Genomic DNA, 14,119 nt, shown 5'->3' on the forward strand with positions numbered 1-14,119 from the left:
ACCAGATGCTTCCTGACTGTGGCTGCCATGTGACCAGATGCTTCCTGGCTGTGGCTGCCATGTGACCAGATGCTTCCTGACTGTGGATGCCATGTGACCAGATACTTCCTGACTGTGGATGCCATGTGACCAGATGCTTCCTGACTGTGGTCGCCATGGGACCAGTTGCTTCATATTCCCATCACAAGGACTTCCTCACTCTCCTGGACTGTACTCTCAGACTGTGAGCCAAAAGAAGTCTTCCTTCCTTAAGCTGCTTTTATTGGGTGTTTCATCACAGGACTGAGGACAGTACAAAGGTCCTTCTTTGTGGCAGCATGGTGGTGGTGGTGGATGGGATAAACTTTCTTCTTCCCAGAAACAGCCTGACAAAGTCACACATTTTCCCAGTTTTTTTCCTCTTGTTGATCTTGATATAATAACCCTAGTTAGATACATACACAAACACTCACCCCCGCCCCGACATGCCTGAGCTACGCTACTCCAGTGACTGGGATGATGACAGTTTTAGTTTCAAAGTGTTCCCATTGCCAGGAAGTTTGGTATCTATTGCTTAGACTCACCAAATACTAACATGCAGCTGCAGCTCTGGATCTATCTGTTGATGCTTGTTTATGCAGAACCGTTGGAAAGCACATCACAGACCTGACACCTTATCCCTCACCTGTTATGGATCAGGACATTCTCCCTTAAAATCACACTTATGGTTATGAAGCCCAAGGAGATGACCCCGTTTCTAAAAATATTCTAATAAGCCACAGCAAGCAAATTTTCTAAATTGCCTCCAGGACCCAGGATTTTGTTTTTAACAGTTCCCTGAAAGCAACCCAGACATGCCACACAGAAAACAAGACAACCCTTCCCACATACAAAGACCTCAAACCCCGGGAAGTATCTATTTTATTACTTCTTACCCTCTTACCTATTTTCAGTGGATCAAGGGATCACAGTGCCTATACCACGACCCTCTGTATATAGAAGCCTTAAAGTCATGGTGACTAAAATTCAGGGCAAGACTAGGCCCCCTATACCAATGACCTTATATCCCTTAGTGACCAGGATAAGGTGGTGTCTCCATCGAAACTAAGCTTTCCATGGGTTTAGATCTCCATGGGCTCAGCTCAAAGAAAAGAATAAGAGGCAAGCAATCAGGAAGCCAGAAGCCCAATAAATGACAACTTGAGAAGCCCAGTTGTATTCTGTGCTGGCCAGCACTCAGCTAAGTCTGTTGGTCTCAGAAGCTCGCACCTGTGGAAAAGGGACTCCAGGATTAGCCAAAGAAAGGAGCTGCTGATCAAAGACGCCTGGGTTTCAAAGATACATGAACACAGACATGCACTTAGAAACGTTACTCCCATCAAGCCCCCTGAACTGTAGAAGTGCTGCTATTCTTAGGCCCAGCATTGAGAATCCCTTCAAATGATCACATCTGTGGACTTGGGAGTTTCACCTAAAGGAACCACAGAGATCGTGAACAGAGGTTGCTCAGGTGCCCAGCCCAGAGCGGTGATCCTGAGAGTGCATCTCAACCTGTTATCATTGGCGTTCTTCCTATCAGGCTCCTAGTTAGAGAAGAAACAAGCTAGCTTTCTTAGGCTCTGCCAAAAGGCTAGAATGTTTGTAACATAAAATGCCAGGAAGCAAAACGGAGCTTAATTTCATTGACCCAGTCTTCTGATTGTCTTTGTTGTTATGTGATTTCATGAGAAAGAGAAATATTCTTGATTTTTGGGCTCTTTTAACAGATGATAATTCTGGTCCCAGCATTAGAAAGGAGAGAAAGTAGGTTCTCTGAAGTTTAAACCACCACTTGTTGGTTTTTTTTAAATTATTTTTAAATTTTTTTGGATATTTTATTTACATTTCAGATGTTATCCCCTTACCCCATTCCCCACCCCTGCCCAGGAATCCCCTATCCCACCCCCCTCTTCCTGCTTCTATGAGGGTGTGCCCCCTCTACCCCCCCCCCCGCCACCTACCCCACCCTCAAATTCCCCACACTCGAGTCCAGCCTTCATGGGACCAAGGATCTCCTCTCCCACCTATGTCCAACAAGGCCATCCTCCCCTACATATTCAGCTGGAGTCATGGATCTCTCCCTATGTGTTCCCAGGCTGTGGTTTAAACCCTGGGGGCTCTGTTTGGTTGGCATTGTTGCTCTCCTCATGGGGTCCACAATAAATCTCTACATGTAACGGGAATGCTGGCAGGGCTATGGGATCCTGGAGCTTGATCCGTGGGATGGATGGAGAACTGAACTTTGGAGGAAGACAGAAGACTAAGCAGATGGAAGAAAGGGATGGAAAGGGCCCTGAATCTGGAAGTCTGCTAAGTGGACCCTGGCTTAGATTCACTATAGAGCCCCTGGATCTCTCCTTTCCCCTTTTGTTTTATTAGATACTGTACTGGCTGGTTTTGTGTGTCAACTTGACACAAGCTGGAGTCATCACAGAGAAAGGAGCCTCCCTTGAGGAAATGCCTCCATGAGATCCAGCTGTAAGGCATCTTCTCAATTAGTGATCAAGAGTGGGAGGGCCCATTGTGGGTAGTGCCATCCTTGGGCTGGTAGTCCTGGGTTCTATAAGAAAGCAAGCTGAGCAAGCCAGGGGAAGCAAGCCAGTAAGTAACATCCCTCCATGGCCTCTGCATCCGCTCCTGCCTCCGGGTTCCTGCCCTGTGTGAGTTCAAGTCCTGACTTCCTTTGGTGATGAACAGCCATGTGGAAGTGTAAGCTGAATAAACCCTTTCCTCCCCAACTTGCTTCTTGGTCATGATGTTTTGTGAAGAATTAGAAACCCTGACTATGACAGATACCCACACCCACACCTCTCTGTCATCTGTCCTTATAATGTTTTCTTTGAACAAGAAGCTGTCATCTCAGGGAACACACTGGCTCTCCCCACCTACCTATGTCCCTCTAACCCCTTTTCACACCGGTTCTAACTAGTTACGATGGATCCTGTAAGAGAGCGTCAATGTAGTATTACTTATAGGCTATAGAGATTAGTCTGTGGTTTGTCATTGTTGATCTAAATTAACCCCAAGATACTTGGGGAAATATTGACAAACAATAGTCATGTAATACACTTGTGAGAAGGCACAGGTGCCAATCTGAGTTATAGATTCAGAAGAGTGACTGTACCTCACATACAGTGTGTGGTGACTTTGGGAATGGGTATAATTATTATCCCGTAGAAGCAGAGGGGGTTTTCTCTAACGACTGAAGAAACAAATGTTGACAAATGGTGGGCAGATCTGTGAGTAAATGGATGAGCACTTGCAAGTGAAGGGTTCTTATATGCCATGACCTCACCTGCTTTGAGAAGACTCACAGAAGAACCACCCCATAAGAAGAATCTGGAATTCCATGCAGTCAATGTTCTGCATGGCTGATCGGCTTCTTAGTGGGAAATGTTGATGCTGAGGCCGGGCAGGAGGTATGTGTGTTAGCTTTCTGCTGCAGTAACAAATACCTCAGAAAAGAATGTCTTAAGGGAAGAAAGATTTACACTGGCTCACAGTTCGGGAGGTCTGAGGTCCATGTGTGGCTGGCCACATTGTCCTCAGACTGCTGGTAAGGCAGAAATGTCATTGCAGAAAGGCAAGGAGAGAAGCTACTCTCTTCCAGCAGGCAGGAGGAAGAGAGAAGGAAGGGTCCTCAGATGAAACATGCCTCTCCAAGGCAGTTCTCGCTTTTCTCTTCCTCTAATCAGGCTCTACCTCCTGGCCTCCTGCACCTGCCAATGGTGCCACCACATTGTAAATCTATTAGTAGATTAGTCCAGCTGAATCAGAGCTGTTGTGATTTGATAACTTTCTAAAGGCCTCTTGAGCTAAGGAACAAGTTTTGAACACACGAGCCTTTGAGGGGACATTTTAGACTTAGCAAAAAATGCCCCTTGCTTCTACTTCATCACCACACACTGAAACTCCTCAAATGTCTTCTGAGATAGACACCAGATAAAACAGTGTCTAAGAACAAACACATTCATATATCCACAGCACCACCTTTCCCTGGGTGTGAAGGATAAATTATAGGTGCTGGAGAGGTGGCTCAGTGGTTAAGAGAATGTATTGCTCTTGCAAAGGACCCGGGTCTGGTTCCCAGCACCCAAACTGCAGCTCTTAACCTTCTATAATTCCTGTTTCAGAGGATACAACACCCCCTTCTGGCCTCTGAGGACACTGTATGCATATATGGTGCGCAGAAATACATTCAAACAAATCACCCACTCATATAAAATAAATCTTAAAAAAGAATTAACTCCAATGACTTAAATATTTAATATGCACCCAACTACCGACTTTGAAAATATATCTACTGCATAAAATCAGATAACATCTGAAATATTTCCTGTTCAATATTTGATAAGCTGCTGACAGAGTGAAACAGTTTGGATAAGCTCTTGAAGTTTGCTGTTCTGGTTCACAGTATTTGCACGACCTTCAAAACACTCTTCAGGTAATTGTGGGGGAGATGTGTGTGTATGCCCACATGTACATGTGTGTGCCCACCTCTGTGTGTGTGCATGTATGCACAAATGTGTATATGTGTGGATGAGAAGCCTAGAAGTTGTCATTGGATGTTTCTTCATGCATGTGCAACCAACAGTTTACCAACTGTATCTTTTCCTCAACCCTCTTAGGTGAATTTTGGGTATGACAGAGAGAGAAAGGAAGAGAAGTATTGAATGCCAACACAATGCACACCCACAGAGAAAAATGTTTATTAAGCTCCAACATGTGCACATGGAGAGAATGCTGCCCAACCACGACTCGCTCATATCTACAGTCAGAACTGTGTCCACTCTTTGAAAGAAGATGCCCTTTTACCTATTTATTTAAAATGAGTTAGCTCAGGTTCTAAAACAGATCCAAGCTGGCGGACACCAGGAAGCATTTTCCTCTCTGACTTGAATAAAACTTTTAGGACATAGCAGATTTTTATAGACTATATTATTGCCAGTAGATAGTGAGGAAGATAAAAATAATAATTTCCTAACAGATTCATATCTAGTCCAGTGTCAGAGATGACACATAGCACACTGACTAGGAGAAGATTTGAATGTCACGGGAAAACTATCTGAGAAGTTACACACTGAATAAACACTTCAGCATCCCAGGAGTCCCATACAGCCCTCACCTTCTGGGCTACAAACTATCCGAGAGAACCTCCGAATCCTCTACAGTTTCAAACACCAGACATTAAAGCTATCCCAAGCTTCCAATAAGAAACAAATGTGAACATGCCCTAGGCACTGCTCAGAGTTTTGCACCACCATTCGAGTGAAGAACGTACAAGCCTCCCAACTGGAGGGTCCTTTTGTTTTCTGGAGCCACTCCCTCATTCAATGGACACATACTGACCGTTGAAGTGGATCAAAACATCATGGGAAAAACACATATAAGTCTGGGAAGTCAGTAAAGTACATATAAGTCATTGAAGAGCTTGCCATGCAAGCACAAATCTGAGTTTGATCCCTGTAACCTTGTAAAAAAAAAAAAAAAAACCAAACAGGGTGTAATGAAGCAAACTTGTAATCCCAGGACTGAGGACATACACAGAGACAGGTGGATGGATTACTGGGCCTTCCTGGTCAGCCAGCCTAACCTATTCAATGAGTTCTAGGCCAATAAGAGGCACTGTCTCAAAAACAAAGCAGGACAGTCCCTGAGGAATGGCACTTGAGATTTACCTCTGGCCTCTACATGTAAGAACCTACATGTCCACATGTGCACACACACATACATACACACATCTATTTATGCCTTGACATGGGACAAGCAAATACTTAATCCACTTGTGGTATCCGAGTGTCACCATGGTACCTGGGGCTCTGTGCCTATGTTACCTCAGCAGCCAGCAGTAATTTCTTTCTTCCAGTTAAACACTCTTTGGTATATGTGATTCCGACTGCCATTGTCAACTTGACTTAGGAATCACCCAAGAGACTGAGGAAGTACATTTCCAGAGAGGATTAAGGAGAGGGTACTGAACATGAGGAAGAACCATCCCATGGGGGTCTGTGTGGAATACAAGGGGTGAGGGGACCAGCACAGTGCCAACATTCCCCTCTCTCCTGCTTCCTGGACCATGATGTGAGCTGCTTTGCTCTGCCAAATATTCTGCCATGATGGAGTGAGCCTTCCGAATCCAAGAGCTGAAATACAGTTTCTCCTCAGGCTTTTCATGCTGTAGCAATGAATCCAACATAACAAACAGTCTTCTCCCACATGGACCTGAAGGAAAAACAGTTCAGGAGTCTTATCCAGAGAGAAGCCTGCAACTGCACACAATAAAACCTGCCTTTTGCTCACACATCATGGGAATGGGGGACTGGGGTCTGTAGCTATGGTATCGTGTGGCTTGGAGGAACTTCAGCATGACCTTCATCCAGGAGAGAATAAAATGAGACAGACCTGGAAAACAGCATGGCTATCTCTCGGCCCCACACATCTGCTGATATCTCTAAGTGTGATCCAGGCTCCTCTGCTTCCTACTCACACAGACAGACAGACAGACAGACAGACAGACATCTCCTTCATTCCTGAAAACAGTCTAGACCTGACCACAGCCTCTGGGTTTGGTTTGTTTTCTTAATGGTGCTTCTCTATGTTGCCCAGGCTGGCCTCAAACTGTTGGGTTCTAGTAACAATCGTATGCCAGGCTCCCAGGTATCTGAGACTATAGGAGGGCCGCCAAGCCTAACTATATAACTTTTGACTTCAAACTCAAATTCAAGGGAAAGGCATGGTTGAAGCAGTGGGGCAGAAGTTGACTCTGTGCTCATCCACCTGTCTACTAGGGAGACCATTGGCCTGTGAACATGGTGAGGGGCAGTTAAGGTCTCTTTCTGAGCTGGCAAGGTCTTCAAGAACAACTGGTCTGGTGGTCCTCGTGAAGTCAGTCATAAGCTTGTTTCCCTGTCCCACTTTAAGATGAAACCCCAGAGGTTTAGAGTAGAGGGTGATTTGTATATATCTACAGAGATGCATAGCTGGGCTCTTGACTCTCTTCCTCCTCTCTAACCATGCTGAAGGACCTGTGGGTGACCCCTCTGCTGCAGGGCTGCCTGTTAAGTGAGCATCATTATACACTAAGGATGGGACTCATCCAAGTTCAATGGCTTGTATACAGATAGATTTATTTTTTAATAAGACTCACCGGAATGTTTCTGGCAGCATACAGAAAGGATCAGCCCATGTTTTGTATGCGATCCTGGGAGAGATTTCCAAACAGGGAGTCTGTGAGAAAGCTGGGGGAACATTGTTTCTCATTAGAGATGAGAATGGGCCTCTTACCACATCGGAAGACTTGGTGATGTATGGCTGCCTACCAATCGAAGGATCTGGGAAGCATGGAACTTACTGGAAAGATGTGTGTGTGTGTGTGTGTGTGTGTGTGTGTGTGTGTGTGTGTGTGTCTTTCTGTCTATCTGTCTGTCTGTCTGTCTGTCTGTCTGTCTGTGTCTGTATGCATGCATATATGGAGGCCAGTGCTTCACTTGGCTGTCTTCCATAATCATTCTGTGATGCCTTTTCTTGGTTGTCACTATGTCTGGAATTAACTAAAACTCACGTGGCTGGGTACACCTGTGAAGGATTTTTTTTTTTAAGTCAAATCATTTGAAGTGGAAAGACTCACTTTTAATCTGGATCTTTGACATGAGAATAATATTCATCTGGACCACAGTTTCTGCTGGCAGCCTATATGAGGAGCACGGAGGAAGGAAGCTTGCTCTTTCTGCCTGCTTGCTCTGGCTGGCAAGTCCATTCCTTCACTGACACTACAATTTATTGTTTCAGGATTCTGGAATATACTGAAGAGCAACTGAGACACCTAGCCTCATGGACTGAACAACTACTGGATTCTTGAGGTTCCATTGATAACAGCCATTGTTGGACTAGCTGGACCATAGCCTGTAAACCATTCTAATAAATCCCCGTTCTCTATATATGTAAATTCATTCTGTAAGTTCTGTTCTTCTAGAGAATCCTGACTAATACACATCCTCTACCTTATTTCTAGAGACAGAGTCTCTCATTGAACTGGAGGTCACCACTATAGTAACTGACCAATGCACCCCAGGGATCCTCCTGACTCTGCATCACCAGTGTTGAGATTACAGACTTGTGATATCATGACTGGCTTTTTACATGGGTGCTGGAGACACAAATGAGGTCCTCATGCTTGCTTGGCAAGCACTGAGCTGGCTGAGCCATCTTCCTAGCCTCAGATTCTATGCTTTAACTTTCAAACCTCAGAACATCTTAGCAAATGGTTAGTATGTGTTTATATTAGGAGGTGTGGCCTTTTTAGAGTAAGTGTGTCACTAGGGGTGGACTTTGGGGTTTCAGATGCTCAAGCCAGGCACAGTGTCTTTCTCTTCCTGCTGCTTGCTGATCTGGATGCAGAACTCTCAGCTCCATCTCCAACACCATGTCTGCCTGTGTGCCTCCCTCCTTCCCACCATGATGATAATGGACTAAACTTATGAACCCGTGAGCAAGCCTCAATTAAATGCTTTCCTTTATAAGAGTTTTGTGGTCATGGTGTCCCTTCACAGAAAAAGAACACCGACCAAGACACTGACATATCAGAAAATGCTGTCCTCTAACAATCCTAGACTTGCCACCAACTGTAGGTCTTCCTCCTCTCTTTCTCAGTTCCATTCCAGACAATGTGACAAGCCAATCATCAATCTCTCAGAGTGCATCAATTTCAAGTTGCCAGTCTGATTGGTGTTATTCTGAAGGGTCAGGTCACACAGAAGCTGTGCTCTGGTGACCTCAACCATAGTGTATACCTCATTCTGCAGGGAGCTCTGCCAGCAGCCTGTGCACACACGTCAGTCTGAAATGGTGTTGAGTAGAAACTTCTTGACTTGGAGCATTCCATCCTGGAGGGGAAGCTCCTTGAGACTAGAGAAGTTCTGAAAGGAAGCTTACAGAATGCAGGAAACCTGGAAGGAAGCTTCTTAAGACCCCAGAAATAAGCAACTCATAAGTCTCAGGAAGTCCCTCAAATTGAGCAGATGCACAAAGCCTCTCTTTCCCAAGCTTATAGAAGTAGAGAGGATGGCTGGGAAGACTCAGCTCGACCCAGGTCATGGAAAAGACTCTCTGACTTGTTGACCAGCCTGCAAATCCTACAGAGAGCTCTGGAGATGCAGCTTCCACAGGTCATCAGCACACTAGAGCAGCTTTCAGTGATGTATGTAGCTGCCTTTGAGTTACCTCTGTTCCAGGAAGTATCATCTCGCCACACACCTTTGAGAACTATCAATAAAGCCACTGGTTTGCTGAGCTGGACTTCAGTAGTATGACTACTTTAGCCTGTCATTGGCTCCATATCTGGGGTGAATAAACATTTATGTCTTTCCAGGAATAAAGTAACAGCAACCAAGACAGTCTTCCCATATGCCCTCTACTCATATACAAAGCCACCACAATGCTTGAGCAGAGAATCCAGGGACAGCAGTGTTCTTTTGATCAGATGCCCTTCTGTACCCTACATATCATAAGGTTCAAACAGAAAATCTCCACCCTCATCCCCTGCATGCTCCTGGTCTACGTTCACACTGCTCATGACTGGTGGGAGGGAACTAGAAGACGGGTAGCCTCTGGAGACTAGCTTGCCTTCCACCCTGCGAATGACTCAAAACTAAACCCATCAGCATATTCTAAAATTAAATCATTTTTATCTCAACATGCAAGCGCTGTGCAGTATTAATGAATATATACAAAAAGTGAGATCAACCCTCTTTGGAGCATTTCAGAGCAGGCACTTTGTGAGGAGACCCAGAAGAGACTTCTGCACAGTGAAGCATGAGCTCATTCTCCACACAGCTATTCCTAAAAAGTGTTTCTATTAGGAAAGCGTTTGAGAGTGCACCATTCAGAAGCCATTAGGGGAACCCGTGACAAAGTAGAATGTCCCTGCTCGATGTAAACAGTAGCTCTTAGCTCCTCCTGCACTGGCCTGACTGTAGCTGTTGGTTTAAGGCAGGTCATGCTGTTGTTGCTTCTGGATGAAGGGGCACCCATGCTGGAGCTCCGTCTTCCATTGCCTGGCTCTGTGTCCTGTCATGGGATGAGTCTCCCCAAAGTGCCCCATTAAGTGAAGAAGCACCAGGAGGGATCTCAAGATGTGCTACTTCCCTGGGCAGACAGGCCACCAGTACACAACCATGTTGTGATGCAAGCTGTCTGTCTACATACACACGGGGACTTCCAACTGTGAGTCCCTTCTTCCCATCCTCTAACCTCTCTCCCGATCCACATCTACCTCAGGGAAGGAAGCAAAGTGAAATAGGTGAAGGCATGCCAGTTTCTCATCTCCCCCAGTTCTGGCTTGAGGGAAGGAGGCAAGGATGTTGTTAAGAGATGTTGAAGTACTCACTACAAACTATTGTCAACTTAGGGCAAGTAGATGAATCATAGATGCAGCAGAAGAAACTGACTCCATGAAGTCTTTAGAAGGCTGTTTATTATGGTTTGACCCAACACAAAATCCCAAGGAATGGTCCGAGAGGACAGGGGGAGGGGAAGGGGGGGAGAAGGGAACTCAGAAAGCATAGCTGCTCTTTGACCATGGCTTGCTTGGTGTGCAAACATTAGGGCATGAGTAACCAAGTAGTTCTGAACCAAAGGCTCACCCTGCAAAGGACATCTGGCAGTGCCTACAAATGTTCTGGTTGCCAGCTAGGGGAGGAATGGCAATCTTCTGCCATCCAATGAACAGAGGCCAGGGATACTACTCAACACTATGCAGCCCCCACATGACAAAGAATGATCTAGAAAACATCAACAGTGGGCAAGGCCCATAAGCTCAGGGCTAAAAGAAAGCTTGGCAGCAAGAGTTATGTTTTAGAGGCTCGGCTGGTAAAGTGTTTCTCTTGGAAGCACTGGAACCTGAGTTCAATCCCCAGAACCCACATAAAAAGGCAGGGTGTGCTGTCACCTGTCTGAAATCCCGGCACTGGAGAGGTGGAAACAGGGACTTTGCTGGGACTTGCTGGCTATTCAGCCTAGCCTACTCAGCAAATTTCAGGTTTGTGTGATTTGAAGAATGACATCCAAGGTTGTCCTCTGGCCTGTGCACACAGGCACATACACACACACACACCACATACATACACACACACACATACAAGTGTACACACACGCACATATACACACGCGCACTTTACCTTGCAATCATCGTCTCTTCTAGTTGGTTGAGTTCATATGTTAGGCAACAAACTAAGCAATGACCTGACGACCCAGACGGATATACCTCTGTTATTATTTTTGGAGCTGGGTAGAAATGGCAAATTTCAGAGCTCTGGCCTAACCCCTCTTCAGCTGCATGAATAAAACATCAGAGCCTCTAAATTTAAACTTAAAGCCAATTAATTCATCAAAATGTCACTTGTCACCTAAAGCATTTTAGTGGTGAGAAAATACCTTGGAAGAAGAAAGAATCCTCACAAGGACAGGATAAATGGAGTGGGGATTTTGTTCTCGGGGCAAGAACCATTGTAGCCTTGGCTTCTCCTAGTTATTCCTTCAGAGAAGCCTTGGGAAGATGGTGTTTAATAGTATTGTTGGTGTCACAAGTGACTTGTGTTACATGTGGCCCTTCCTAGGTCTTGTTATAAAGTATGTCGGAGTCTTTACAATAGAGTCATCTTGCCCAAAAAGTGTTCACCAGCTCCCCCAAATCACAAACCTCAGCACAAGAGCATAGAGTCGGACACAAAGGGAATCATAAAAATAAACCGTATCATGTCTTCGGGAGCTGAGAGATGACTTCCCAAAGCCTGTAATTTATAGCATTGTCTTAGTTATAAATGCAGAGAACTGAGACACGAATCACAGAATATCTGTTTTCTAAGTGAAACTCGCAAAGCAGGAAAACTGGGGATTCCCCCTCCACACCCTCAGGAAAGCTGGGTTTTGAAAGCTCCCGATGCTTGCTACCCTAAGCGTAGTGGCTCTCAGTGACAGACAACTTCCTTTTGCAATGAAAAGACAAACCATGTGGCAGAATCAAAGGGGTTGGGGGAGAGGGGAGGGTTGAGGGAGGATATAGGTGTATCAGAAAGCTTTGTACTGAGTTACATACAATCGCCACAGACCTTTAATCTCAAATCAGGCCATTGAAATCAAGCACCCAAATGCCATGCCCTTTATTGCAAACAGCAGACCAAACAAGACTCAAAGCCAAATGCTTAGACTTGAAGGTGTTAAGAATAATTTGTGTAAAGACAGAGTCTTACTGGTGAATATTATTAAGTTATAAAACAAACGTCTAGTGTTTTTCCCTTAGGGGAAAACCAATACATTATGTTGTAATTCCAAGCAACAAAAGGTTAAAAAAATCTTTGAGAATTATCAAGCTGTTGGTCTAGACTTTCTTACAAATGAATGAGTCATGCTTCCTTCTCAGACCCACCGAGGGAGTGAGCCGCGATCTTTTCCCAGTGTCTAACTACAGAGGCATAACATGGGACCCTGGTAATATCTCAAAGAATATCTTGAGTTTGTATTGGCGAATCTCTACCTTCCAAAGAAAACAGAATAGATGTCACCAAATCAGTCCTGCCTGCAAAGGTAGTGTCTTCATCCCTCACCATTGCAGCCAAGGTCATCAGCTGAGGCTCAGGGTAAAGTCTGAGGTACCCCCACCTGGCCCCAAGCATACATCTTCCAGAAACTCAAATATCTAGAAATATCTGAACAAAATCCTTTCACTTAGGACCCATATAATCCTAAAGCAAAGAGACAGAGCTAGATCCAATGAATTTTCATTACTTCTCCTGAGAGACACAATTAAAGTCCAGGCCCAAGGGCTGAGTTCTCCTGAGCTAACTGCACTAGGATCCACTCAGAAACCCACACAGACCAGTTCTTTGAAGCAGTTCTCACTGATAGCCACAACAGGCGTGCCCTCAGAATCACTCAAAAGTGGACCTGGGTCAGGGAGGTGTAAGAGAGAATGTAACAGAAATCCTCCCCTTCACCCTCCCACCCCCACCCTCGCAGAAAGTGCCTTCAGGACTTGAGAAACGCCCCGGGGCCTCTTCATAAAAGTTGCCTATCTGCTCATAGCAGAGAGGGTTCAGTAGACCATCCCTGTTCGCTTCCTTGGCAGCTGTGTCTCTGGCAGGGAGACCACCAGTGAACAAGGGAATAACGTGGGGGTCTTACTTTTGTAGCTGGTCGCCCAGGGCTGGTAGCCATAGTAGCCTGTGATGCGCAGGATCCGCTCCTCGATGGATGTGAGTCCCACCGGTCCGCTGGTGAGGTCCTCCACAGAGCGCGACCATTTCAGATCCTCCTTGATCGCCTCATCCACCACCAAGTACTTGAGCTGCCGGAGCTGAGGGCTGATGTCCGACAGTCTCCGCGGGCTGACGTCCGGTGACCTCCTCATGCCACTGAGGCCGCGGGAAGGCGGGATGAGTCAAGGGCAGAGAGGAGATGTCAGTGAGGACCTGTGAGGACCCACGGCTACTCCCCTCGCGTTGCTTGCCATGTGCCCTGCTCCCGGGAACCTCGGCGTCGGGTCCCTCGCCCTGCCCTGGGCGCCTCAGGCAACGTGAGCTATGGCGAGTAGCCCGGAGATACTGCTGAAACTTCCCCAGCTCCGCCGCACATGACAGTCCCTCTGTCCCTCCCTCCCACCAGGAGCGCAGCAGTGCGGGCTATGCAGGGTCGCGGATGCCCGGGGGGCCACCTGCCCGCTGCCCTCCCGCGCCTGCAGCCCTACTCACACAGCAATGCTCTTGGCCCTGGGAGCGCCGCCGGGAAACTCTCGGATCCCCATGGGCGGCGGCAGCGAGTGGCCCGGGACGCCCAGGCTGGAGCTGGGGGAGCCGCGGCCCGAGCTCCCCGCAGCCGCTGCGAAGGTCCGGACGCCCGTAGGTCGCCCGCTGCTGGGAGCCGGTGGCAGAGCAGCGCCGCACCCCTTGCCTGCCACCGCCGGGCGCCCTAGGACTAGCGGTCGCGGACACCCAAGCTCCGGAGAGCACTCCTGGTAGTGCGCTCCGGAGCCACCGGGACGCGAGTCTGTGGCTGCCTCGGCGCGCGTGGACCAGGCGGGGACGCGCGTTCAGATCCTCGCCGCCCCGAG

At 46.8% G+C, this 14,119-nt stretch overlaps 1 protein-coding gene across 1 annotated transcript in view; it reads right to left on the minus strand.

Moving 5' to 3' along the window:
* The window catches only part of Slc35f3 (solute carrier family 35 member F3), a 259,955-nt gene extending 246,142 nt beyond the window's left edge, over positions 1-13,813 (minus strand). Inside the window, exons 1-2 of the mRNA XM_028767774.1 lie at positions 13,761-13,813; positions 13,195-13,424 (exon numbers count right to left, since the gene is read on the minus strand). Of these exons, the coding sequence (XP_028623607.1) occupies positions 13,195-13,424; positions 13,761-13,813 (283 nt within the window). The remainder of the gene's footprint in view (positions 1-13,194; positions 13,425-13,760) is intronic.
* Between the last annotated feature and the right edge of the window lie 306 nt (positions 13,814-14,119).

This window comes from Grammomys surdaster, unplaced genomic scaffold (assembly GCF_004785775.1).
Source record: "Grammomys surdaster isolate TR1022 unplaced genomic scaffold, NIH_TR_1.0 181, whole genome shotgun sequence".
Lineage (NCBI taxonomy): Eukaryota > Metazoa > Chordata > Mammalia > Rodentia > Muridae > Grammomys > Grammomys surdaster.